Here is a 27,667-nt window from a genome sequence, read left to right as displayed (position 1 = left end):
TTGTTTCCTGCAATTAAGAATTCCTCATATCAGTGAGATCATATGATACATGTCTTTCTCTGTTTGACTTATTTCACTCAACATAATACCCTCCTGTTCCATCCACGTCGTTGCAAATGGCAAGATCTCATTCCTCCAAAGACAGACTCTTAACCGACTGAGCCACCTAGGTGCCCCTCTGGTTTATTTATTATTGTCCATCTTTCTCCCATGACGCTGGGAGACTTTGTTTTGTTCATTGCTGTGTCCCCAGAATTTAAAATTGGGCTCAACACATGGTAAGTACTCAATAAATACCTGTTAAATTAATGAATGAAAGACTTTTATTTGCCACTCACAAATTAACAGCTTAATCAATCATTTAATCAACAAATATCCACTGACCACACATTCTTTTAAGGTATTGTCTTAGGTGCTATTGGGAACATGAGGAGTTTTAAGATATGGACCCTACTCCTAAGAAGCTTACAGGCTAGATTTGGAAAAATGACTTTGACCAAAATGATAAAAACTAAATAAAATGATATAAACATTACTAAAAAGGCATGATGGTAGATTATAAAGAGCATAGACATTGAGATAAATATGAGGTCAAAGGAGAAAAGTATTTCTTGGGTAGGGTGGGCAGGGAAGGTTTTTCGTAAAACAGGGATCTGAACAAATCCGTAAGATATGGTAGTTTGGTGGCAGTGGAAGGATAGAGCGAAGGCATCCACAAAGACCTGCAAGTGTGTGAGAGGGCATTGGCTAGCGCAGTGTGGGGGGATTCTTCTAGGCAAAAGTGGGGATTGAGGTGTGGATGGCTTTGCAAGCAGGACAAGAGTCAGAGCTGGTGGCTTTGTTCTGGGGCACGGAGGAGGGAGTGATGGCTTCGGAGAGTGGACCATAGCAATGTCATCAGATGACTCACCTGCTGACATGTGCGGGAGGGCTGAGTTGGGAGAGGCTTGCCAGCCTAAGAGGCTTTGGAGACGGGCCAGGCTGAGGGCATGGGAGACTGAGCCACACACCAGGGAAGAAGGCTGGCTTTGAAAATAAACTCTTGAGCCCACCAAGGCTGGTTAGAGAGCTTGGCCATTATCTAGGCTCTAGTATCACTTTTCATCTTCCTTATATTAACATTTAGCTTTTTGGTCATTTCATGGCTCGTGGCCTCTTTAACTAGATAAGAAGTCTTTTAAAACCTTTCTCAGCCCCCATTTTAAATTTGGTTTTCAGAGGGAGAGAGACTTGGGTCCCGGGCTTTGATAAACATCAAAAAAATAAACATTGTGAGCATTAATTTTAATGTTTTATAATGTCTTATAAACATTAATTATATCAGGCTGCATGTTTAGCAAGATGAGTTCACATCACCTGCCTGTCCCTAGTCTCAAGTGCCCAGAGGTGGAGATGGAACCCCCTCCTGTAAACGGTTTCAGCTGTCTTATGCAGCGCTCACAAGTGGGTTTAGCTTAGACACTTTTCCGACGGGAAGGAACAACGTGTTAAATAAATGTTGTGCCGGTCGCTGAGACCCTATCAGGTTAATGGGCTTTGCTTATGCCTGTAAGAATTGTCTGTTCGTGTCTGTTTGGAGACATGGCCTGCTCCCCGACTCCCCAAACATAGAAGCAGAGTAGTTTGAGTCTCTGAATTACTTAGCTCGTGGCCTCAACTGTCCTCTGGCTGTTCTTTTAGTAAGTGATGGATATAATTTTCTCTCTCAAACACATTAGAGTGATCTAGCTCTAACTTAGAATCTTGGAGAGCCATCCCATATGGCCCAAACATTCTTTTAATTTCATTGACAGATGAATAAAAAAGAAGTCATTGCATACAAAGGAAGGAGGCACTTTCAGTGTTTTTCCGTATTAAGTAGATTGGGTGATAGGAATGTAAGTAGAGGGGAAAAAATGGATTCACAGAAATGCCTTTTAAAGCCCATTAAGATCTGCTTTCATGGAGGCAATGAATGGTAGAGGATGTTGGGTGGCTTTTCCCTCTGTTCTGGTTTTTTTATAAGCAGCTGCCCAAAATTTCACCATGACTCCACTGAAGCTTAGTAGGGCTGACTTGGATTGAGATTAATTACTTCTGGGTTGGATGAGACTCACAACCAAGGTAGGACTGGGACCAGGGGCCCTGAGGAGGGCTATCATATAACATAGTAGCATAAAGCTAGCGACATCACATGAAAAATCTCTTGCCTGTCAGTCCTGAATAACTCCAGTGCACATGATAAATTGCATTCCCGACTTCCTTTGTGAGAATACTGTAATTATTGAATAATGGAAAAGTAGCCTCTTTTGTCTGTTTTCTTGTACAATTTTGTAAACAATGAGAAATAGAAATGAAATGGTTAGCACCTCTGAGGTAAGTCTCCTTCCCCAAACCATGCACCACAGATATTTTTCGTATTAGTTTAATTTGCTTTATAGTTTTTAGAGACTAAAGTTACAATGGAAGCAAAGGCAAATTGTACTTTTAGAAAGCTTGTAAATGCTATTTCTAATTTATGACAAGTATCAAAAATTTGGTTAATAAAACTTTAATGCTTTACAAACTTACAAACAAAAAAATGTGGGGTTAATGTCATTATGATGTTGATTTCTCAAAATTTCTAGGTAAAATTCCACACTTAAGAATTAATGTCTTTCTAGAAAATATCATTTATACACAATGTGGATTTTTAAGTGAATATTCTAAAATTTCCTGATACTTATTTTCTGTGTACTGTACAGGATGATCAGAGTTTCTTTTATTTCCCTTTGATTTTTTTTTTTTTTAACAGAAGAGTTGTTAAAAAAAAGAAAATCAACAAAAACCTTTCTTGTAGCAGCGATAACAAAATTATAGTTATTTATCTGAGCCTACCAATACCTATACCCCCATGGCAAAGAATGTTTACAATTATGGAACGTGAGAAAAATGGAAATCCTTCTGTCGTGTTGCAGGATCTGTAATCTAAAACAATTTTTAAACCACTTTTTGCTCTTATGAAGTTATTTGGTAAGCTCCAAAGGACTCAAGAGTCTTTCTCAGGGCAGGCTAAATGCATGGATTCTTCTCCTCTTTCAATTTTTAATTGTCAACATCCACAAATTTAGGTTTAAAAACCAGTGTATACATTACCTCCCTCATATAACTAAGAATCGGTGTTCTCAGGCTTGTCTTTAAAAAAAAGTCATTGGTTAAGCTGAATTTATGCGTGAAAAATTTCTCCCCAGAAGGATAATATTTTTGGAAAGGAGTGAAAACAGGGCTTTGAATGAAGGCATGTGTGTAACCGAACGTGGACGGGGAAAAGGTTGTAATTGACAGGTCCCTTCTGTGGTGCGAAAGTCACCATTCCAGTAACTTCAAGCTACACTCAATTAGGCGGTTACTCAACTTGTGTCTTGACTTGAAAAAATGCTTGAAATTCAGGAACCATGGTCCTGTAGTCAGAAAGGACAATGAAAACATGTTAAGCAAGAAGTTCATTGATATAAAAAAAATGTTTTATCTTCAGTCAGGAATAGGCATGTTAGGAAGGCTCAAAAAAAATGTTTTCAAACACCAATAATCCACAGAGACAAATAAAAACAAAAGGAAACTATGACAATGAAACTCGGCATCTGGTTGACATTTACATAAAGCCATGAGAGTACGAACAACTTTCAGGATGACAACTCTAGTGACATATTTTTTAAAGAGTGCAGAAAAGAAATATTTGGCTGAGCAAATCTTAACACCACATGTAAGGAAGCCATCAATATTTATTACATTATAGATTTGCCAAATGACGTGGAGCATCTGGGAATACTACAGAGTGCCATAACTGGAACTTGATTATGAGCTTTCATATATTGTACTGTGGACCGCGGCCAGATCCGATTCTTTTGGAAAAGATAAGCGGGGGTCTACTGACTTTGTAACTCTTTAGTAGATGAAAGTTAAGCGGACAGATGTCTGCGTGCACTGCGTAAGTGGGAAGAAAAACAGTAGAGAAGAAAACAACAACAAACCCCGGTTCTTGGAGACCCTGGGAGGTTGTCTGTTTATGTAAAGGCAGGGCAGGCAAAGATGTCTTTGGGCTCAAGACATGTTTTCATTAGTGGGCAGAGTAAAATTCCCCAAGTGGGGAGGAACCCAACAGGTGCATAGTTCCAAAACCACAGCGGAGGTAAGCTCTCTGTGAAATAGCTACTTCCAGGCCCTTACAGCGTAACAATCCTAAACCTTTGAGGGAGTAATTAATTACCGTGTGTTTGAGAAGAACTGCAGTTTGGTTAGAAAATCAGGCTGTGCGGAATTCATTTTCTAGACTCTAGAATCTAGTGCCATGATTCACTTGTGTCTCTGTCCCCAGTCCACTGGCATCAAGGCAGGTGCTCAAATAGTGAGTATTTGGCTAGGATGAGTTGTCCCAAGGTTGTGAATTCTAGAAAGTATCAGATCTGAGGCCCAAGAAATTCCATCCACTTGGTATACCAATTCAGCCAATAGGGCTGCAACTTTAAAGGACAAAAATGCAGTAGACTTTCTCAAGCATCTTCTGAGCAGGGAGGGGCAGAAAGAATGGCCCGACAACTGCTAAATCGGGCTAATGGATATATAGATATTCTATATCCAAATGGATAAATGGATAGCATGGATATTACACATTTGGATTATACTAATGGACATTTTACTATTTGGCCTGCTTTTGTATATGTTTAAAATTTTCATTATTACAAGTATAAGTAAGAGAAAGGGAAAGAAAACATCTCAGTGTATAGTTCCAGCTAGAAACCAGCCTTAGCAGATTGAGATAAGAGAGAGGAGGGTGAACCTGTTCTTTCCCACACAACAGCACAACGTTTTTTTGGAAGAGAAATGAAAAGTATTTGGGTCAACCTGGTTATTTAGCAATGGTTTATTAACTTTCTGCATCCCTCCTGCTTTTCAAACTGGGAGTAATATTTCCTTCTCAGTGCTTCCGCAGGGATAAAGAAATCTATGTAAACATTCCATAGCTTGGTTCTCTGTTGGCCGCAAGAGAGGTAAGGCACTGGATTTTTTAATTTGGTGGATGAAGGAACATAATGGCAGCTTAATTTGAGAGAAGGGCATTGCTTCAACAATCATTAATGAAACAGAACCTGTTATTTTCCTCTGTAGCCTGTCACAGACAGCATCTTATCTGATCTTATCAAGTTGCTACCCAGCATATGATGTTCCTGATTTGAAAGTGAGCTAAATAAGACAAGGAGAACCTCAGTAATGCTCAAAATGTTTTATGATTTTCAAAGAATTCCAATTTTTTTTTAAACTTATTTCTGGAAACCACTGCTATAGGCAAGGAAAATTATCTATTGTCCCCATTTTACAAATGAGCCACAGAGGCTTAGGTTAAATGACTTGTCCAAAACTTCTCAGGGGTTCCAGAGATGAACCCCTATGAAAGTCTTCTATGCTTTCAGAGCCCAGGCTGGTCTACACAGCTTCCTGTATTGTTTGCATTATGTGGATGTCTTGGGTCACTTCCTACCACCAAACTTCAGTCTTCCTCACTGGCTACAAAGCAAAATTCTGAAAATCTGTTCCTCAATGAAAGTGTTCTTTGCTCCTCAGAGCGGTGTCTTCAGGGAGAGATCTGCAAAGTCGAAGCAGGGGAGTATGGGAGGGGAGAAGGACTGAGAACAAGGATGTGGTATGGGCTGGGGCAGTTCTGCGAAGAGAGCTTGCCAAATTCGTGTCTGTGGAGATCAAGTTGGCTTCTCCTGGAAGAAAAACCTGGGGGCGTGGGGGCGTGGGGTGGGGGGAGGCTGGTTTCCTGCAGAACCAGCTGGGACCTAGGTCCCTTTTCATTAGGGCCCCTCTGGCTAACTCCTGATGGGGAGAGTGCTAGAATGGGGGGCTTCAAATTCAGACCTGGCTTCTGTTGTCCTAACTTTGTGCTCTGGACAGGACAGCCCCTAGGAAATGGCTCCTGTTAAGTGTAAAATGAAGAGCTGTGGACAAGTGAGTAATGCCATGTTGGAAGGGTCCGCCCAGCACAAAGCCTGACCTGGACCCTCAGTAAGTGAGATTCTTTCTTCTCCCTTCCTTCCTGGCAAAATCCTCCCAAGAATCTATTCTTCCGAGTAGACGCTTAAAGTCTGGAAGGACAGGAATCAGAGCCCCCAGGGAACCAAATGAGCCCCACCATCTTCCTTTCCTCTGCCAGTGACCCTCCAAATTTCTGAACCGATCACGGTTCGCTAGGACCGCAGACGCTCCTGGAAAAGCGGGCGGGCAGGGTGGGGGTGCGCGGGTGCTGCTCTTTTCCAAGGACCCCGGCCGCCGGGTCCGCCAGGTCTCTGATCTGCGTGCCCGCTCTACAGCGCCCCCGCGTGGCCTCTTGCGCCGGGAGGACGAATCTGTCACTGGTTTCCCCATCCTGGGTCCCCAAGCAGCGACCCCGCCCCGGGGGGTCGCTGGCATTTGGCAATGCAATCGCTTGGGGACCACTAGACACTGGGAGAGGATCAAAGCATTCTTGTGGAGCCCGAAGCGCCCAGGGATGCACTTTTGTTAGCCTGGCCTCACCTCGGCAATAAATTTTTCTGCGAAAGAAGGGGCAGGGGTGGAGAGCCAAGGGGGGTCTGGTGGCTGGGAGGACGAGAGTGTCATGCACCTGTGCTCCCGTCCCGTTAAATCAGTAAGAAGCAAGTGACATCTCCCCCCTTACTTGCCCCCTTCGAACCGCTGATTTCCCTCCTTTAGAACACCCGCCTGTTTGTGGGGTCAGCGTTTTCAAAGAGAATATTTCCTCCAGCTCTTAAAGTTTATGTCGCACTTTGTTGTAAGGGGCGCGCCCTCAGGCGGGGCTTTCGTCTCCTCCCTGTTCCCCCCTTTCCTCCCCACACACAGACCTTTTCCATTTTCTCACCCCACCTAGAAGTATAAAAAAGTATATGGGACATAACTTTAAAGATGATTTGTATCAACTTCAGGTCTTTTATTTTGCAGAATAACAGATGGAAGCCTCAAGGACAGAGGGTGAGGAAAGTGGCCCAAGGTCAAGCGTGACTTTAGTTGGCAAAACCGAGGATCGAACAGGAAAATCCTTAGAGAGTCTTACTACTTTCCCCCCCCCCCATTACTTATTTCACAGACGGAAAGAATCCCCGAACTATCTTTGGCTAAGTCAAGGACTTTGTAAAGGTGTCAGTGTTCTCACCAACTGGCTTCAAGGCTCCGCACTCACACTTCAGTCACTGGGATATATGGACAGTCGCTTGCTAGCCACAGGAAAGCAAAGACAGAACCAAGTGCTGTTTGATCCTCTCTTCCTATCCACTCCCTCCCCGCCCCCAATCCTTAGCAGACACTATGGTACATGTGAGCTGTGCAGGTTACCCTGTCAGGGTCTTCTACCAAGCTTTAGCAAAGGGATGTTTCTGGTAGAAATTAGGAGGATCCCCCCTGCCAAGAGAGACCCTTCTCAGAGAGACTTCCTGGGGCTAAGAGCAATGGAAATAGTTTGGCTTTCCCCAAAGCCCAAACTCAGACCCCAGAGCCAGCATATCACACACAGCAAGGCTAGGAAAGCCTGTTTAAATGGCTGGTTAGTTTTTGCTTAAAATCCTACTTTGGAAACTTTTTGAGTTGTGAGAACCCTCTTTGTCACCAGAATGAATCCTCATTGGATCTGGGCTCTAGAGAACTAACTCTTTTGTGATATGACTCTATGTTCCCCTCTTTCACTAGTTGACAGATTTTTTTTTTTTTTTTTGCTTTCACATTTTTGACTAGCATTTTGACTAGACAGGATCAATCTTAGAAGTATGGTAGAGCAGAAATACCACCAAGATGTCAGAACCAACACTAAAGTTTGTTTCTAATTCTTTTCCTCCTCCTCTTCCTCTTGTCCTCCTTGGACTTTTCTCATGTCCTTCATCTTATTACCATGAGCCATGAGTCCATCAACAGACGTTAAAGTTTGTTAGAGACTTTAAGGTTTGGGAGAGAATCTGGAAACCACTGAATCTTACTCCTTCACTTTTTAGTCAAGGAATCTGAGGCCTAGCAAGGTGAAAAAAATTTACCCACTGCCTGCTACACATGGATGAAATTAAATTTTCACCATAGTGCCTGAGGACCCCTCCCTGTTTTGCTTCCTCCTCTCTCTCTCTCTTGATTTTTCTCTACTTGGTATAGTTGGACTGTCAGGAAAATATTGAGAGTGATTTGAGCATGGATAAAGTCTGCCCCCTCCAAATGTTAAGCCCCAATATGGGATGGGAGTGGGGGTGTAAGTTCTCAGGGTTAAGGGTTTACTGTTTCAGTTAGTCATGAGGCCCCCTAGGGGTAGTGGGAGGTCCACAGCAGGAGTCCTGTGTGTGCGCACAGGGCTTCCTGATGTGGCAACAAGCCACACGTCCTCTCCTGATGACCTTCCATAGCATGGCACTGCCCCTGGGGTAGAACCCAGGTTCCACTACCATTCTTGAGTCTATACCTCCCCTGATGACCATTTGGAATGGGTACTGAGGAGTGAAGGAATTCTGTGGTTGCCTCATCTCCTAGCCCTACATGACTCTCCAGTGAATTGAGCCACGTTTCCCAGCAAGGAAGATGAATACTGCCTGAGGTTTGGGACCCGAAGGCTGGCAGATCCTTCAGAAATTCAAGGGAGACAAGATTGCTTCACAGTTCTGCCATCAGACTCCATATCCCTCTGCAAAGGGCACTTTTTTTTTTTTTTTTTTAATTGTATGAAGGCATCATGGAGCCTGAGAAGTTACTGTGGGCCCGTGGGACCCCTGCGGCCACTGTGTTGCCGTGTGCCTCCCTAGCAAATCCCATGAGCTTCTCTCAGCCTCAATTTTCCTTTGCATTTGTAAAACGGGGGACCTGGACTAATCATGTCCCTCTTGGTTTCAAATGCCTGTGATTTAAACCCTGTCTCATAAGGAGGAGGGAGGAGAACCCAGATCGCATTGTCCTTTTGTTCAGCTTTTTTGGACACGCAGAACAAGGAAAGGGAGAACAGTTATCTCCCGAAAGCTGCCCCCCGCCCGCCCCCTTGCTTGTGACAGGTCGTATATTTGATTACGCAAAGCAAATTGGGAAATCATATCTCTGCAATCCCATCTGGGATTATTTATTTCGCCGCGTCCACAGCCGGTCAAAGTTGTGAGAGGATACAATGTTAAAAGTAGCTCCCCGCGAGAGGAGGTGGATTCGAGTTCATCTCCAGAGAAACCAGAGCCATAACTGGCCACAGCAAAGCATTTCTGCGAGACCCAGAAATTTCTAAGTGTCATTCCCCACCGCAGGCGCTCGCGGCAGGTTGATCTAGCTGGCGCCTCAAGCTGGTGATGCAGGGCAGGGGTCCTCCAGGGTCCAGCTTTGTCTCCAGGCCTGGGAAGCTGGAAAGTCGGGCCCTGGGGAGGAGATCAGGCTTGGAATTTCCCCCGACCTCGGGCTTTCTGTAGGCTAGTTCGCGGAGTTAAAATGACAACCATAAGCTAATACAAGTAACAACTTCCAGGTACTCCAGGGTCAGTATGGCCGGGTCACCGAGCCAGGGAATCTACAGTGTTCTGTCCTTTAAGGTTAACCCCTCTTCGCAGTTGGGGAAGAGTGAGGCGCAGAGGGAGGTGAAGGATCTTCTTCACTACCACCCAGCCGAGGAGGGGCGGCAGACCCCGCATTTGAAGCCCGGTCTGCCATCTCCGAAACCCGGGCGCTCGGCCTCCAAGCCGGATCTACCACGCCGAGCCACCGCCCGGAAACCGGCGCACGGCCCGCTACAGTCCGGAGGCCGGGGGCTCAAGGAACCCGGCGAGAGGTGGCCGACCAAACCGGGGGGGAGCCAAGCGCCCTCGAGTCTCACCCAAGCCGGCGTGGCCACGCGGGCTGGAGGCACTGCGTGCTGCGGGCGGGGCGCGGGCGGGCCAGCGTGGTGCGCCGCAGCGGATGCACGCGTGAGCGGGAGCTGATCCGAAACGCGCTGCCCTCGTTTTCTTTCTTTCTTTCTTCTTCTTCTTTTTGGAGGGGTATTTGAAGAAAAAAAGAAAGACACCTTTACCAAGAAAAAGAAGAAAAAGACCCCTTCCCCCTTCCGCTTTGTTGTTCAAGTTCCCCTGCTGGACTTGGGAAAGGGGCTCTTCGAAGCGGGTAGGTCCGAGCTGTGCGGGAACTGGCGGCGGCGGTTAGGGTGAGAGAGATTTGGGGTGGGGGGAGGAGAAGGAAGCGGAGATAGAGAGGCGCTGAGCGGCTAAGAGAGGAGATTCCACGGGCCTCGCCCACCAAGCCAGACCCGCAGAGTCAAGGCAGCCCCGCTGCTTTGTCATTTACAAGAGGGACTCGGGCTAGCACTTGGTAATTTGGTGTCGGTTTACCAGGCAAGGGACTTCTGTTTCCTCACCTAACAGGTCCTCAACTCATGGCCTGACTCCTTTTTAGAGAGGAACCCGGAGAAAGGAACTGGACTCCCTGCTCCCTCGCCTTTCGGTCGAGCTTTCGAGGCTTTCGGCGGCCGGGCCGTTGGTCGATCAACCAACGAACGTTCATTGAACAGTTCCTACTAGGTGAAGACTACACGGAGGAAGGCCACTCTTCCCATCTGGCAGATGAGACAACTGATGCGCAGAAATAGAATTGACCGAGATCACGTGGTCAGTGGACCACGTCTACAGCCCAGGCTCTCTGACTCCTTTTGCTTCTGCATGTTTAAATAAGCTTGTGCAACCTTAGATTCATTCCTTTTTCATTTCCCCAGAAAAATGGAGATAATTTCTTGTTTAATATCGGAGTTCCTCAGACTTCCTGAAGTTCACCCCAAGATAAAAACATCACTTTCCCCACTCCCTTCCCACATACCTCACTTCTAAGCGATTGTTGGAATTGTGATACTCAGGGGGCCATTCGGGGCCAGGGAATGGAGTGTAATTCAACTGGATCGCGATTACAGCTGCAGGCCTCCCAGTGGCAGATGGAGTGCCGGGAAGGTGGTAGGACAGGTGGGGGGTGGGGTGGAGGGGGACAAGCGGAGTTGGGCTGGGAAGTATGGAGGAAGCAGTAGGGGCTGTCTTGTCGGTTTCTGCTAAGGGTGGAGGAGTGCTGAGAAGGGAGCGGCTCTGGGCCCACCCACCTGAAATCTGCGGGCCCAATCCCCTTGGCAAGCGGGAGAACGCCGCCTTCCCCACGTCCCGGCAGGAGAGGCCGGTCCAGGCGACCCACGTTCTCGGGACCTTGCTTTCTCGGTTTGCTCCGAGTCCCAGGAGCCGGCACCACTGTCCTCGGGTCCTACTACCTCCCCCACCCCCAGCCCCCATCTCCTGCTCTAGTTTTGCCCGCATGGTTTACTGTACACAAATCCCTCTTGTTTCCTCCTTTGTAGCAGCTTTTCCAACTCCAACTAGTTCAAGGGCTGTCTGTCTGGTTTATTTTCTGTTTAGGAAATTGCCACTCAGTGCCCCTTTGCCCTCCTGTTCCTTCCCGGCTCCCCTTCCCCTCAATCTATTACCCCACATTAGCCAACCTACTTTCTTGATTTTGTTTCTTAATATTCAGAATAACTAGTGAAGGGCTAATGATTTCATATCTTCCCCCGCAAAAGCAATAAATGAAATAAAAGCCCAGGGTGACAACCGCGCGCACACGCGGCCAGCCCTGGTGGAGGTTTGTCGTTCACTTTCACGTCGCAGGGGAGAAGCACTGAAATGCGTGTTTGCAAAAGCAGAAATGTAGCTAGGAAGAACAGACGCAGAATAGTTGATACAAACGTGTTGTGTCCTGTTACAGGAGGGTTGCTCATAACGCCAGGTACAAAAATCAGACGGGGAGCCAGGGAATAAAATAAAAAAACGGGGACCCATTGTGAGTCTTTGTGGTTGGGAGCGAAGTTTCTGAGACTTCAGAGAAGAGGCCGACCAGTCCATTGCTCTCCCAGCGACCACTGCGTGACGCAGGGCTCCTCTTTGAACCTCAGTGTCCTCTTTGGGGGAAAATGGGGAAAATAACACATTTCTGCTGTGGTTGAGAATCCAAACGCTCTAACGTAGGTGAACAAATGCACCTCGACGAGTGTAAGTAACTACGAAAACGGTAATAAAAATCATTGGTGTTATTAGTGGGGCCAAGCGAGAGGCACGAAAGGCCTGCGTGACGCTTTGTCTCGTGTCTGAGCGTGCACGGCTCCCAATTTACCCTCTGAGACGCCCAGAGCAACTGAGCAGCCTACTGCAATAATTAGGACTGTTTCTGTGCTTCCTTCGCTGGACACCGCGAGAGGCTCCGGGGAGAAGCACCCGCACGAAGGGAAATCCCAGTGTCTGGTTACCAGGAAAGAGCTTTGCAACTCTGCCAAAGGCTTGAGAATACCTGCCCGTCCCGCTGGCCGATCTCGTTACTTTCACAGTAATCCCTAAACTGCCCCCTTTCCACTGCTCAGAACTTGGTTAACTTCTTTCCATGGGCTCTGAGAAAAGAGACGTTAGAACCAGTTCAGCAATTTCCTTCTTTTAACACATATTTATCGCAGGCCTACTATGTGCTCAGTGCAATGGCACTCAATTTCCCAATCTCTCCTAAACCGATCCTGAGAGGCACTGATTATTTAAAGGTGTTACTAGAAATGCGTCTAAGTGATTTTAAATTCATTTCAAGAAATAAAATGTAACGTTGAAATAGGGGACTAATTCAACCTGTTGAAAACTTAACTTATTAAACATTTGCGTAAGGGATTTTTGAGACGGTAGAAAGTCTTTCTCTTTATAAATGCACTCATGCACACTAAAAAAGTCATCCTTAAAAAAACCAGCTTCGTTTAAAAACATGCTTAGAGTGAATATATTGCACCTAAATCTCTTAATGGCATGTATTTCCGTCCCCAGCCCCCGCCCCATCAACTAACAGTAATTGACATCGGACAAAAATGTTAGTGACGTGGGTGACTTGGCGACCTGCCTGCCTCGCGGGTTTGATGAAAGTTAACGAGGAACTACTTTGCACTTCAAGGATGAGCGGCACTAGGCACAAAAATATCTACAGATCATTTGTCCATCAACCCGGCACTGTGGTGGTGCAAGGTAACCACTGATTTAGTCTTGCAGGAGAAAGTAGGATGCCGCTGTGCCCCCGATCAGAGAGGCCCCACTTCCGCGCCCAATTTTGGGTTATTGAGTCGCGGAAATACTGGAGATGCTGATAACGTAGAGACCACCACCAATCTTTCTGACCGCTGCCTTGACTATTACCTTCTCTTGTGAACAACGCGATTCGTAAGAGTGTGTTTCTGCTTGTTTCCTATAGTCCGCGAGATAAATGGCGACTTCACCCCAGCAGACGCTGTCACACTTCGGGTTTAACGTAGGGACAGACGACCCCGCTGCACCGAACGCAGCGCGGGACGATTTTCGGGAGGAGCGCGGAAGGGAGGGGCGCGACGGCCGCGAGGGGGCGGAGAGCGCCAGCCCGGCGCGCCTCGGCCAATCAGCGTGCACACCGCCTGACAACCGTCCAATTAGAGGGCGCGGAGCTCGGGGCCCCGAGCCGATAATACTAGGAAAGGGAGCAGAGGCTGACTATTGCAGCAAGGGGCGCTGCGCCGCACGCCACTGCGCGCGCCCGCCCGCCCGCCCATCCCCGAGAGCCCGAGATCTGAGCCAGGCCAGGGCGGCCCTACCTTCCCGCCCAGACTGGGTCCGAGGAAGCCGAAAGCAGCTTCAGCGAGGTGAAGCGCTCGGGGCTGCTAAGGACCGATTAGAACTTTGCAGAGTCCGGGATGTGCGGGGCGAGGCCGCTGAGAACTTGATTCATCTTCTCCACCCTTCTCCCCTACTCCCCATCCACTGGGCTCCAGGCCTCCAGCTGTCAGCCCCCGATTTCGTGGCAGGGTGTGGCGACCCCGATTTCTTTTTGCAAGCACAGCCAGCAGCCTAAGAGCCAGGTCCCAAGGCTGGATATCTTTTTGCCTCGGCTGCTAGCCTGGGCCTCAGAGTCTTGGTGAGTGCTGTGATATTGTTCCGGGTGTCAGGGAGGGCAAAAATCACCTTTTCTTTTCTATTTTACTTGCATGCCTTGCCTTTAAGTGCAAACCCTGCCCGATGTATACGGAGACCGTGCAGCTCAGCCCTGCGCGGCTCAAGCACTATTGAGGCTGGAAGGACATCTGCAGCTCCATGCTCAGTGTCCTTACGGGGCTCTGACAGGAGAAAAATTTTGATTTTCAGTTGATTATTTGCTGGGGGTGGGGGGCATGAAAGGACCTTTCCAAGCTCCAAAAGGGGTCCTTGTGGTGGTGTAAGAGGATGAAAGGCACTTGAAAGGCGTAGGATGGTACTTTGCTGGGTCTGAAGGGCCCCTGTGATCTAAAGGAAAATGACTCTCCCATCGACGTTTTCCTATTCATCATGGCCATACTAATTAGGTGTGGGGAAGCCTGACAAGTAGCCTAGGCCGGCCTAGTTGGACACAATACTTTTGTGTGTGTGAGCAGTGCGTTACCTAGGGACTTGTCCCAAAAGCGGGTGTAAAGCCAGAGAGGTCTGTGGTTAAAGGTCAGGTGCTCATAGAGCACTTAGAATCAATAGATAAAAACCTTGTTGGGTTGGGGATTTCTGGGGACCCTAAAGATACAAGAAAGGCGCTGTGGTGTAGATGTGAGGGACGTGTAGAGACAGGGCTCCTCAAGGGGCCAGGGGCAATAGACCAGGAGCTTGGGGGCCGGGGGTCGATGCCTGACGGCGTTGGGTGCGCCTTCGGGTCTTTTCGTGTCTCCGCAGAGCGCAGGAGACTGAGCGTAGGCCGGAGCGAAGCGCAGTGCGCCATGGCAGGCCGGCCGGCAGCGGGCCCGGCAGCCGGAGACTGGGAGATCGACGTGGAGAGCCTGGAGCTGGAGGAGGACGGCCGCGGGCCGCCGCCGCCTACGCCGCCCGGGCCCAGCCCGCCGTCGGCCGACGGGGACGGCGAGGACGACGAGGACGAGGACGAGGACGACGACGCGGAGGACGAGGGCGACGGCCTGGACGCGGGCGCGTCCCCGGGGGTGCCGGGCCGGCCGGAGCAGCAGCGGGGACCACCGCCGGGGCCACCCCCCGCGCCGCAGGCTTCGCCGCCGCAGGCCGGGCCCCCGGAGCGCGGCGCGAACGCGGGCGGCGGCGCGGAGCCGCGCAAGCTCAGCCGCACGCCCAAGTGTGCGCGCTGCCGCAACCACGGCGTGGTGTCCTGCCTCAAGGGCCACAAGCGCTTCTGCCGCTGGCGCGACTGCCAGTGCGCCAACTGCCTGCTGGTGGTGGAGCGCCAGCGCGTCATGGCCGCCCAGGTGGCGCTCCGGAGGCAGCAGGCCACCGAGGTGCGTACCCGCCGGGCCCCGGGTGGCGCCTCGCTGGGAGACCCGGGCCGCCGTGGGGGTCGGGCGCGGGGAGGGACGCGGCCGCTCCGGGTCCCCGGGCCCAGGGCCGCGGCGCCAGGCGCTTCCTGGGAAGGGTGGTGAGGACACTTCCCTCCTCACGGAGAGTCGGGGCGGGGTGCGGGGAGTCGGGGCGGGGTGGAGTGGAGGCCGCGGGCATCGCCGGGGGAACTTGGCCGAAAAGAAAAGCAGGCTGAGAGGCCTTGAAAGTGGCTCGGAACTTTGTGGGAAAGACTTTTTTTTTTTTTTTTTTTTTTATCGTTTGTATGTTAAAAGTTTATTTTGGTGGTGCTGGGGGGGAGGAGGAGGACAGTGGTTGCCGCAGTGCACCGCTTCTATCGTCCATCACTGCGGATCTCGGGAAAAGAACCACGCAGCCGGTTGTGCGCTCCGCGCTCCCGCTGTCGCGGGCCACTTAAAAGAGGCAGAAGGTGCTGCCCACTTTACAGATGAGAGCAAAACGGCATGGGACGTTAGGTGCCCGCAGCCCAAGGTCATGAAGCCAGAAGCTTCTGACCTTTGAGCCGGTGGAAGGATCCCTGCTGCCTCGCACCGTGGGGCTCCAGCTGTGAGAGCCAGGGTTTTCTTTAAGGGTGAGGCTCTTTTTGAACTTAGCATTTCGCGTTTCCTTGTGTTCCTGCGCACGGAGAGCTCAGAGCGAGGGAGGCTGCGCGGGGTCCCCTCTCCCAGATTCAGGGCGTGGGAAGATTTTTGCTTTTACTTTTTGGCAAGGAGGGAGTGAGGAGTGGATCACCCTACACACAGAAGGCAGGGACCCTACTGGAAAGTTTCCCAAGGCTCCGGAGAGTGTGCGCTGGATGCCCCAGGTGGCCTTGGCCCTGGGCTGGGCCTGCTCCCGCCTGCGGTGCGTTTCGCCGGTGTCTCCTGGGTCCCTCGCGGGCGTAGAAGGGCCCAGAATACCACCGACCTGGCGGTGAGGGAGGGAGCCAAGTCGGGTTTCCCCTTGTCCCTCCGTCTGAGGGTGCTAGCCTTCCTGTATCCCAGTCTCCCAGTTTTTTGGGCCAGGCTCGGGAGAGTTTGTGAGACTGGTACCCTCATACTTCTCCTTCAACCCCCTGCGCCCCATCGCACCTGCCCTACTGCGAGGAGAAACCAGCTCCGCCTCACTGCTCCGTGGCAGGCCATGGGCACCTTTGGCCCTACCTCTGGGTGCCTGGGACACAGTTTTCCCCCACAGCTCTCCTTCAGGGCCTGGCTCCTATGGTCTCCACTGTGGATTTTGCCTTCCTGTGGGATGTCCCCTAACTTCTGGCTGCGGGATGAATCTGGGGTGACTCTAGCAAAGTGACCCTAAAGAAAATCTGCCCCACTCCCCATCAACTGAAGTTGGCTGCTTCAGACAGAGCTTCCAGCCTGTTGCCCTGGAATTAAGGGGTGCTGGTGTAAATTTGTTTAGAGTCATTTTTTGACATGGGTTGGGAAAATAAATACATTTGGGGGGGTTGCTGATAACCCTTCCTACTCCTTCCTGTCCCACAATTTCTTTTAGAGCATTATTGATTATGTTTCTTGTATTTACAGGACAAGAAGGGGCTTTCCGGGAAGCAGAATAATTTCGAGCGCAAAGCTGTGTATCAGAGGCAAGTCAGGGCACCCAGTTTGCTGGCCAAAAGCATTTTAGAAGGTAAAGCAATGTAGAATTATCCTTCAGCCTTTTAAACCAAGTTCTGAGGGATTCCCATTATTCACACATATGGCATTTTTATTAACCTGTGAAGGAGCAGTCTGAGGGGAGGGTGCTTTTTATTAGGAAGTTTTGCTCTAGGGAAGAAATCAGGATGTGGGAAAATGGATCTCACATACCTCCTGAGGTTTTCGTCATCGATAATTCTGCTGTCTGCTTATTAGTTGCTGTCTGCTTAATAGTTAAGGGGTTAACATGGAGTGCATTTGAAATTTGCCCTAGCATGAGGGATGTGCAAAGATCCACTGCCACCTGATCGTGGAGTGAAGAAGGAAATAAATTTTTAAAAAATTATTTGGTTGTCCTTGGAGCTACAATAGGTCAAGTAAGGAGGTGAACAGCTACCCACACCGATAAAGACCTCTAGTCTGGCTGATCCAACCTCTAATACCACTCTTTTTCACGGTACTGTATTCCTCCGTGGATTAGCTACATAATTGTGGTTATTCACATCTCAGTTTACCATTTCTGACAGTCAAGATTGTAGAATCTGGAAGAGGTTTTGAATCACACGAGATAAGTGGAGGTTGAAGTTGAATTTGAACAGCGTGAATTCTGTCTCTCTACCATGTTTTCATTTTCTCTAAAGCCTGGGGATACATTAATTTTTCTTAAAATATTGCTGATTTTTAAAAGCAACACTGGGGATGGAATTTATTTATTGGCCTGATAAGTAATACATTGATCACCTTTCACCATGTAAATAAAGGAAAGTTTATATTTGTTCTAATCGCTGTCCCTTCATAAGATTCAGGTTGAAAAGCAGGTTTTTTTGTTTTAAGTAGATATTTGAATTCTGCTTTTTTCTTATGTGGCTTTTGAATTGAGTTGGTTCTACACAGGTTTTAAAGCTTGTTCATAGTCTTGCCCTGTCCTGTATACTTCTGACCTTAGAATGGTTTCTCATGTTAATGAATTCGGTTACAAACTGGGTAAACAGATTTATAGCCATAGGGACCACACGGATAGATTGAAATGGTGCCAAAGCAACCTGAGGAGTGGGAGGGCTAAATAGAATAGTAAATTCAAGTAAATAACATCCTGGCAAAACCTACCATGGAACTGGAAACATTAATTTTCAAATTTTATTTTATTTGCAAATGAGGATGATGGGTTTGTCACTATGTAAACAAACATCACAATGGATCCTTCAAACAAATTTGAGAGCAGCCAGTGCTTGGCATTAGTGAAATACTTTTATGCTGCCAGGAATTCTATTTATGTCATGCTAATCTTCGTTTTTTTTTTTTTTTTATTTAACTTTGTCCTTATTCATAAAATGTGCACTGACTTTATATTGTAATGTTTGCTTGTTCAATCATTTTGGTATCTGGCCAACATGATCAGAACTTGGGAAAAATGTTTTAGATCAGTTCTTTTCAATATAGCTGCTGGTCTCTCCTCTGCCTTTACTGTTGTTTGCTTGTTCCTACCTCCAGCCTGGGGGTGGGACCTGGTTAAATCACGGCAGAGTCTGCTGGACTAGTTAACAGCTCTTTTCAATTTTCTGTGTTTCTCTGTTTCCTTAAGTCTCTCTTCTCTTTTTCTCCCCACTAATCTGCTGTAACTTTCTCTTTTTCCCTAGTTCTTCTTGGATTTTTCTACACCTGTAACAATGTGTATATAATGAACCATCTTTAGAAAAGAGCAGTGCCATCAGCTTTAGGAATAGAGATCTTTTTTAATAATGGAAAAAGATGACACAGATAGTAAGAAAGCGTTGACTGAAGCAAGATGAGCAGGCTTGTCTCTTACTGTGTAGGAGCCTGGGAAGTGTGTTACAGTTTCAGCCTGTGATGATGAAACAACAACAGACAGTTACCATATGGCTCTCCTGCTCCCCAAAGAGACCCATTTTAAACCTGGCCTATACTTTTGCTTTCTGTGTAAAAGATGAATGTTTTGGAACTGTAAAGTGTTCTTGTTCCGCCGACTTGCAGTGTTTCTGTTGCCTTCTCGGTTTCCAGATTTGTCTTCCCTAGATGTTAATCTCTTCTCCTGTGCAATGCTTGCTTATTTTAGGCTACCGCCCCATTCCAGCCGAGACTTACGTGGGAGGGAGCTTACCCCTACCTCCCCCGGTAAGTGACCGGATGCGGAAAAGGCGGGCCTTTGCTGATAAAGAGTTGGAGAACATTATGCTGGAGAGAGAATATAAAGAGAGGGAGATGCTGGAAGCGTCCCAAGCTGCTGCCTTGTTCCTGCCCAACCGCATGGTGCACGGACCTGAATATAACTCCTACAAAAGCACCTATAGCCCCACCCCAGTGGAACCGCCAAACAAAGACTTCTGCAATTTTCTGCCCACCTGCCTTGACCTAACCATGCAGTATTCAGGGACTGGGAATATGGAACTCATTTCTTCCAATGTCAGTGTGGCCACGACTTACAGACAGTATCCCTTGTCCTCGAGATTTTTAGTTTGGCCCAAGTGTGGCCCCATCAGCGACACTCTTCTCTATCAGCAATGCCTGCTAAACACCACCACTTCGGTTCAAGCCCTGAAGCCTGGGGCCAGCTGGGATTTGAAGGGGGTGCGAGTCCAGGATGGACTTGTGGCAGAACACGACGTGATGCCCCCCAAACTAGAAGGCTCGCTGCTTCTGCCTCACGCTCCGGAGGTCCAGACCGCGAGAGGTGACCTTCAGGGTCACCAGGCTGTCCCCGAGAGGTCTGCATTCTCCCCACCCAGACGGAATTTCTCTCCCATTGTTGACTCGGACTCCCTGGCAGCTCAAGGGCACATCTTAACCAAGATCAGCAAAGAAAGCACCAGGCACCCTCTGCCACTTAAACATAATCCATTCCACTCATTATTCCAGCAAACTCTGAATGACAAATCAGGTCCTGAGTTGAAAACACCATTTGTCAAAGAGGCCTTTGAAGAGGGCCCTAAGAAACACAGAGAGTGTTTAGTCAAGGAGAACCAGAAGTACACATTTACAATAGACAGATATGCCAAAGACCTTTTCGTAGCCAAACAAGTTGGAACAAAACTCTCTGTGAATGAACCGCTGTCATTTTCTGTTGAGTCTATTCTTAAGAGGCCTTCATCTGCCATCACTCACGTCTCTCAGTGAAAGGTTGCTTACACAGAAAGCTGGATTTTCTGCCATCTCAGAGGGGTCTTACCAGTTGCTAATTTTTTTTTTTAAAGAAGAAAAGCTAAGATGTTTGTATAAAGAAATTTCTAATGTAAATGGTGATGATTTAAAAAATTATATCTATTCATATGCATGTACTTTTCTCACATAAATATATTTAAACTTAAAGATGGAAATTGCTTATGTGCAAACTGTAAAGTTCTGTGCTTTACACAGCGTTTCAAAAAGCAATAAAGTTGACACTGTCTTCTAAAAGACCCAGTATTTGCAGAAGCACCTAGTTGTCTCTGTCTACATGAAAAACCAGTGTCCGTGAAATATATTCTGTATTTTTCTGTGATTCTGTGTAGTTTCAAGTGCTCTCAGTGTTCACTGGGGGCCACGGGAGATACCTTATAGTGCCTTAGTTTTGCATTTTAGAGGGCATGTAAATTTAGCTGTTCAAGACTGAGGCAAAAATAGCTTTAAGGAGAACATAGAACAGGTCTGCATGTCTCTAGAATCATAATTTTACGTGATTGGACAAAGGGGAATTAATTTGCGGGAAAATCAAGTTTAAGATCTTATTTAGATGATGACCTGAGTTCTCGGGATGGATGTCTTTTAGCTTTCTGAGTCCTGGTTTCCTTTCCTGATGAGATGTGTATTTGGGGCCTCAAGCTTCCTTCCTAGATTGAACTTTCTATGATTTCTAGGTGGCAAGGGGTCACAGAGCAGGTTCACTTGTCAGGTGCGGTTGGTTCAAACCATGAGAGTGTATGGTTGAACTCCTCTCAGCTCTGTTATTTCACTGTTTCCTAAGGACTGGCAACAGCAGACATTGAGAGGTGGGCACAGTCATGACCCGTTGGTGTGCGGGGATCAGCTTGACGCTCCCACATTGTCACCAGGGCCAAAGGCTTTCAGTGTAGCTTTAAACAAAATCACTATTCAGATTGCTTCAGCTGACAGTTACCTAAGGCTGCAGATATTTATCACAGCCTGAGGGTGACTTCTTGAGTCTTAACCCCATTCCCCCCATTTTTGAGTTATTACCCTGTAGTTTTGCTCAATAAAATGTTAATAACTATTGTTCTATGTGATTGATAAAGTGAGAGTAAGACATTTATGGCAGTATTAAATTTATCTCTGAAGACCTCATCTGTGGACCCCAAATGAAGTTCTAAGATGCCTCATGTCATTTCAACCCAGAAAATCGGGAGCCAAACATCCCACCTTTAGTTTTGCAATGGAGTGAGTTGTTACTTCCAATTCTCCTCTCACTTGGGGAACAAGAACACTCGTTGGGGCATGTGGAATGTGCCAAGAGGTTTGGCAGTTTAAAGAGTTTCTTTCTTGCTCTGGAAAACATTTAAAATTACTTAAAAATGATTTTGCTACTGATGAGCTCATGTAAACCTCCAGGGGTTCTCTGAATTGTTGCTTAAAATTAGAATCGATTTCAAAAACAACAAGCCAAGCCTTAGATTGATTTCCAGTTTGTTCTTGTAAAATAATATTTGGTTTGATTGAGTCAAATTTACTTATTCTTACTGTTGCAAAAGCCAGAGCAAATGGAAGTTTGCCAGAGGGAAAGAAAATGAAAGAGGACAGAGCTCACTATGACGGAGATTATCATCATTAAGTGGAGATATGTTTTCCAGCCACGAATGCCCTGGTGTCTGGGACAGAATCTAACTTCATTCACCCCTCCTGCTCCTCCAATCATCTTTGTTTTATCTATATAGTTGTTAATTTTTATCTTATCAGGAATTTACTTTTTTGTGTCCAGTGTGAAGTGTAAACTTAGCATTCAGCCTAAGTACCGCAGAGGTAATGCGGGAAACACATCACAATAAGCCCATGGGAAAAATCCCAAGGGGAAAAAAAATCCCATGGAGAAGGCTTTCTTAATCCAAACATGGATTTCCTCTCTTTCTTACTCTATTTTAATAATTTAAATACTTACATGGGTCAGTTTTTTTCCCTTTTGTGTTCAGTGAACATTTTGGGACATCTTTTCTGTCCTCTATCATTTTAGTCTCGTTAAGTGAATACAGTTGGTTGTGGATGTTAGTGGTTTTTCTCACATGACCAGTGACCAGAATTTTTTTTTTTTTAAGATTTATTTATTTTTATTTGAGAGAGAGAAAGAGAGCCAGCATGTGAGTGGGGGAGGGCAGAGGGAGAGAAGCAGACTCCCCACTGAGCATGGAGCCCTATGCAGGCATGACATGGGGCTCAAGGAGAGGTTCAAGGAGGGGCTCCACACAAAGCTCCTGTCTTAGGAACTTAAGATCATGACCTGAGCCCAAACCAAGAGTCAGATGCTTAACTGGCTGAGCCACCCAGGTGCCCCACCAGTGACCAGAATTTTATTGTTCTTGAACATTTATAAGGATCAGTACTTAAAGTCATATAATTATTATTATATCCTGCATCAGTTCTGCTATAATGATGAGTTCTTGGGATTTCAAGCCTACCATCAGCCACTCCAATATTTGTGCTTGGCTTGTTGTGTCTTCTCATCATTTCACTTTGATCAAAACTGTTTGATTCTGTAGAATCTTCCAAGAACACTGTCATCGACATATCAAATCAAACTTGTGGTTCAGTTTAAGCATTTTTTATGTTCAAGGCAATAAATGGATTGGCTTTCATTATTTTTAAGAATGTAAAGAAGAATAAAACATGGACCTTTTCCTCCATTTAACTCACAATAAAATAATGCAGCTTTAATGACATATTTTCCTTCCATCTCAACCGGTCAAACATTATGATTTTTTGCTCAGTTTGTAGTCATAGATAGTTTACAACAGTGCTTCCCAAACTTGAATGGACAATCACCTGGGGATCTTGATAAATGCAGATTCTGACTTTCTGTAGGTCTGGGGAAGGGCCTGAGATTCTGCTTTTCTAAAAAACCCCAGGGGATACTGGTGTTGCTGGTCTCCAGCCCGCACTTAGAGTAGCAAATGTTTACATTTCTGTTATTTCAGTGCACATTTAATATACTCTTCTGTGGATTTTGAGTTCTAATGCAATGGAGTTATCATAAATAATTTAATATATGTGAATAATTGAAAAAACATTTCCCTCCAAACTCGCAGACTATACAACATTCAGAGGGAATCACATTGTAAAATGGGCGTTGGTGATTATGAAGCGTCAGTGAAGGTTCATCAGTTGTAACTCATGTACCTCTTTGGTGGGAGATTTGTTATTGGGGGACGCTATGTGTGTGTTGGGATTGGGGGGAATATGGAAAATCACTGTACCTTTCTCTTAATTTTGCCCTGAGCCTAAAACTATTCTAAAAAAATAAAATAAAATAAAGGCAATTGAAAGAAAATCCTTTTTTAACCCTTTGGTGGCAGAAAAAAAGTAGGACAAGACCTAGGCATGGTCTTAAAGAAGACAAATTGCTTCCCTCTCTCCTTTATTATAACTAGAAGAACTTTTAGTTTGGTTAAAAAATATTTTTTTTAACTGTGGTAAAATACACGTCACATAACATTTACCATTGTAACCATTTTTAAGGGTACAGTTCATTGATATTAAATATATTCACACTCTTGTGCAACCATCATCACCATCCATCTCCAGGACTCTTTATCTTGCAAAACTGAAACTCTGAACTCCTTACACAATAACTCCCTCCTCCCCACTGCTCCTGGAAACCATCATTCTACTTTCTGTCTCTATGAATTTGACTACACTAGTTACCTCATATTAAGTGGAACGATTCTGTATTTTTCCCTTTGTGAAGGGCTTATATCACTTCATGGTTCATTTATATTATGGCATACATCAGAATTTCCTTCCTTTTTACTGTTGTGTAATACTCCATTGTGTGTATACACCACACTCTGTTTATCCATTCATCTGTCAATGACCACTTGAGTTGCTTCCATCTTTTGACTTTTGTGAATAATGTTGCTGTGAACATGACATGCAAATATCTCTTCACTCAGTCCTCACGTCCTGATTTCACCTTCTTCCCATCTTCAGGAACTCAATTTTTTTCGAGTATACATCCATCCCACCCTAACCCCCCCACCCCCCTGCCCCCAGTGTGTGGACCAGCTCTACTCCTTCCCAAGGGAACACCACTCTGCCGCGAGGCTCCAATATCAGATGTGCACTTTTTGATGTGCTTTAAATGCTTGTGTTATCAATCGTCTGCATTTAAAAACTTAATTCCAATTGTGAAATGAAGGACTTGTATTAACTTGTATTAAGAAACTTTCTGGAATTCCTTCTCCCAAGTCTCAGGAGTACTAAAGACCAAAGAAATGGCTGAGGGTCAAGATAAAGAAAAGAATCCACAATTCCCTGTAGAATAATGACATTGCTTAGTATCAAGGCTGGGTTTTCATCTGGGACTAGAATTCTTACTGGCCTACCTGATTTTATTTATTTTTGGATTAACTTTTTTTATTCCTATTCTAGGTCTGTAAATTCAGGCTTATTTCCTTCTAGAATCCAATTTGTAGGGCTGATAGTTCTTTAGAGGGCTGGATCCTGAAATAATAAACTTTGGTCCACTTGTATTTATTTTATTTTATTTATTTATTTTTTTAAAGATTTTATTTATTTAATTGACAGAGATAGTGAGAGAGGTAACACAAGCAGGGGGAGTGGGAGAGGGAGAAGCAGGCTTCCTGCCAAGCAGGGAGCCCGATGCGGGGCTCGACCCCAGGACCCTGGGATCATGACCTGAGCCGAAGGCAGTCGCTTAACCAACTGAGCCACCCAGGTTCCCCTCACTTGTATTTATTTTAATGATTGTACCAAGCTTTTATCATACTCTACCTCCCTTAGTTATTTTGGTTTTTAACTTGTTATATCTAAACACATTTAGAGATAGAGCTAGCTGGAAAGAGGTTAGCATTTGGTGTGATGGTAACTGTTCATGCATAATAATAATTAGCATGTGCATAGTGCCCGCTAAGTTACAGAGCACATTCACATTTATTAACTCTTTTGTTCCTCATATAAATTCTGTGTAAGATTGGCAAGTGGCCATATAAAAAGTTTAATTTCATCTCTGTGTGTGTGGACAGAAATTTGGGGAATTTTTTCCCCAGTATATAACATGACTTGATGGGTGGTCTAATCTTTTTTTTTTTTTTTTTAAAGATTTTATTTATTTATTTGAGAGAGAGAGAGCACATGAGAGGCGGGAGGGTCAGAGGGAGAAGCAGGCTCCCTGCCGAGCAGGGAGCCCAATGCCGGACTCGATCCAGGGACTCCAGGATCATGACCTGAGCCGAAGGCAGTTGCTTAACCAACTGAGCCACCCAGGTGCCCTGGTCTAATCTATTTTTAAGATTTTTTATGTAAATGTTAAGTGCATTTAATTTTTATATATAAATATATCTGTGTAATGGGTATATTATATAATATCTATTATATGTACATTATATATACATTATATGTGTATATGTAATATATACATATGTAATTATAATTACATATAATTATATATGTAATATATATAATATTATATAATATATATATTTGCATATATAAAAATGTTACCTGTATGACTGGCTGTATCTCTATGGAGAAATATTTGGAAATCTGTCTTAACTTCATAAAGTAACACACACACACACACACACACACACACACACACACAGGGTTTCTTAGAGTTGTGAGAACAATTGAGATAAAGAATGAGAAAGGGAGTCTACTGGGCAAGCATAACTGACTGACAGCCCCAGCTGTCAGACCTTTTGGTCCGCTGCAGTGTTCTGGCCAAGGCCACACTTCCTTTGGCTGCTTCCAGCAAGTGACAGTAGAGTGGAGTTGCTAGAACAGAACAGTTTCTGCCCTGATATGGGACCCCTCTAACAGGCATCCTTGGCCGGGGGCGCCCTATCCAAGTATTTACTTATGGATGTTTGAGGAGCCTAAAAACTAGCACCTCTATTATATGCCTGGAGTTCGATCAAGAAATAAGACAAAAGAGGGGCGCCTGGGTGGCTCAATTGTTAAGCATCTGCCTTCAGCTCAGGTCATGATCCCAGGGCCCTGGGATCAAGTGCCACATCGGGCTCCCTGCTCGACAGGAAGCCTGCTTCTCCATCTCCCACTCCCGCTGCTGTGTTCCCTCTCTCGTTGTGTCTCTCTCTGTCAAATAAATAAAATCTTTTTTTTAAAGATTTTATTTATTTATTTAATTGAGAGAGAGAGAGAGAAACAGCATGAGAGGGGATAGGGTCAGAGGGAGAAGCAGGCTCCCCGCTGAGCCGGGACCCCGACGTGGGACTCGATCCCAGGACTCCGGGATCATGACCTGAGCCGAAGGCAGTCGCTTAACCAACTGAGCCACCCAGGCGCCCTAAATAAATAAAATCTTAAAAAAAAAAAGAAATAAGACAAAAGAGTTGGCATTTGAGATTAGAGTATACCTTACCTACCTTTATTACTGATTATGATTATAATAAGAAGGACTTATATCCAGGAGCAAGGAGACTTCTTGAGTTGATCTCTAAAACTAACCTCTGGGATGGGTCTCTAATACTAAGCTCCAGGATTAGGTCGATTTACCCACCTAGAAACAGTCAGCAGTGGTCCCCACACCTCTGCTGCATGCAGAGAATGACTGTCTCTATTCCCTGCACACAGGTTGGTTCTTAAAAGGAAGGGGAGAGGGGGTGGAGCAAGATGGCAGAGGAGTAGGAGACCTGGATTTCGTCTGGTCTCAGGAATTCAGCTGGATAGGGATCAAACCATTCTGAACACCTATAAACTCAACAGGAGATCGAAGAAAAGAATAGCAACAACTCTCTGAACAGAAAAGCGACCACTTTCTGGAAGGAAGGACGTGCGGAGAAGTGAATCTCTAGTGTATGGTTTTTTTTCTACTCCCCTGCCTGATCACATTCTCTCCTTTTTCTTTTTTTTTTTTTAATCCTCTTCTCTCTTTTTCAAACAACTTCTTACCAATTCCTTTTATAAATTTTTTTATAATTTCCATCTTTACAGTCATATTCCATCCCTTCATCATATCAACCCTTATTTTTGTACATATATAAGTTTTTCTTTCTTTAAAATTTTGGGAGGCACTTTCTTCTAACAGACCAAAATACACCCAAAATCTAGTGTGTGGCACTGATCTATATACAAGCCTGATCATATTTGATCACATTCTGTTTTTTTTTGTTTTGTTCTGTTTTTGTTTTTGTTTTTATCTTTATCTTTTTTTTTTAATCCTTTTTCCTTTTTTCTCTCTTTCCCTTTCTTTTCCCACTGCTTCAGGTCTTTTCTGATTTGTTTAGAGTATATTTTCTGGGGACGTTGTTACCCTGTTAGCATTTTGTTCTCTCATTAATCTATTCTCCTCTGCACAAAATGACAAGACGGAAAAAATCACCTCAACAAAAAGAACAAGAGGTAGTACCGACTGCCAGGGACCTACTCAATACGGACATTAGTACGATGTCAGATCTAGAGTTCAGAATCATCACTTTAAAGATACTCGCTGGGCTTGAAAAAAACATGGAAGTTATTAGAGAAACG

At 45.8% G+C, this 27,667-nt stretch overlaps 1 protein-coding gene and 1 long non-coding RNA gene across 4 annotated transcripts; both read left to right on the top strand.

Annotated features, from left to right (window-relative positions):
* The first annotated feature begins 9,133 nt into the window (after positions 1–9,133).
* On the top strand, positions 9,134–12,712 carry LOC145716921 (uncharacterized). 2 transcript variants are annotated; one of them, XR_014139860.1, is made up of 3 exons: positions 9,134–9,484; positions 9,567–10,113; positions 10,371–12,712. It is a non-coding gene; the product is annotated as an uncharacterized LOC145716921 (long non-coding RNA). The 2 variants fall into 2 exon arrangements; XR_014139861.1 differs by having other exon boundaries at positions 9,549–10,113.
* An 837-nt stretch (positions 12,713–13,549) lies between these two features.
* DMRT2 (doublesex and mab-3 related transcription factor 2) lies at positions 13,550–22,010 on the top strand. Of its 2 annotated transcripts, none has more exons than XM_081802801.1 (4): positions 13,550–13,944; positions 14,724–15,292; positions 16,892–16,994; positions 18,640–19,313. In XM_081802801.1, the coding sequence occupies exons 2-4, from the start codon at positions 14,768–14,770 to the stop codon at positions 18,693–18,695; spliced, it is 684 nt and encodes a 227-aa protein (XP_081658927.1). In that variant the 5' UTR covers positions 13,550–13,944; positions 14,724–14,767; the 3' UTR covers positions 18,696–19,313. The 2 variants fall into 2 exon arrangements, with proteins under 2 accessions (XP_081658927.1, XP_030873081.2); XM_031017221.2 differs by having other exon boundaries at positions 13,564–13,944; positions 19,077–22,010.
* Positions 22,011–27,667: the final 5,657 nt, after the last annotated feature.

The sequence above is a fragment of the Leptonychotes weddellii genome, chromosome 14, assembly GCF_054177405.1.
Source record: "Leptonychotes weddellii isolate Sample4059 chromosome 14, ASM5417740v2, whole genome shotgun sequence".
NCBI classification, from domain to species: domain Eukaryota; kingdom Metazoa; phylum Chordata; class Mammalia; order Carnivora; family Phocidae; genus Leptonychotes; species Leptonychotes weddellii.
Note: the sequence above shows the minus strand (reverse complement) of the source record. Positions and strands in the feature narration are given on the sequence as shown.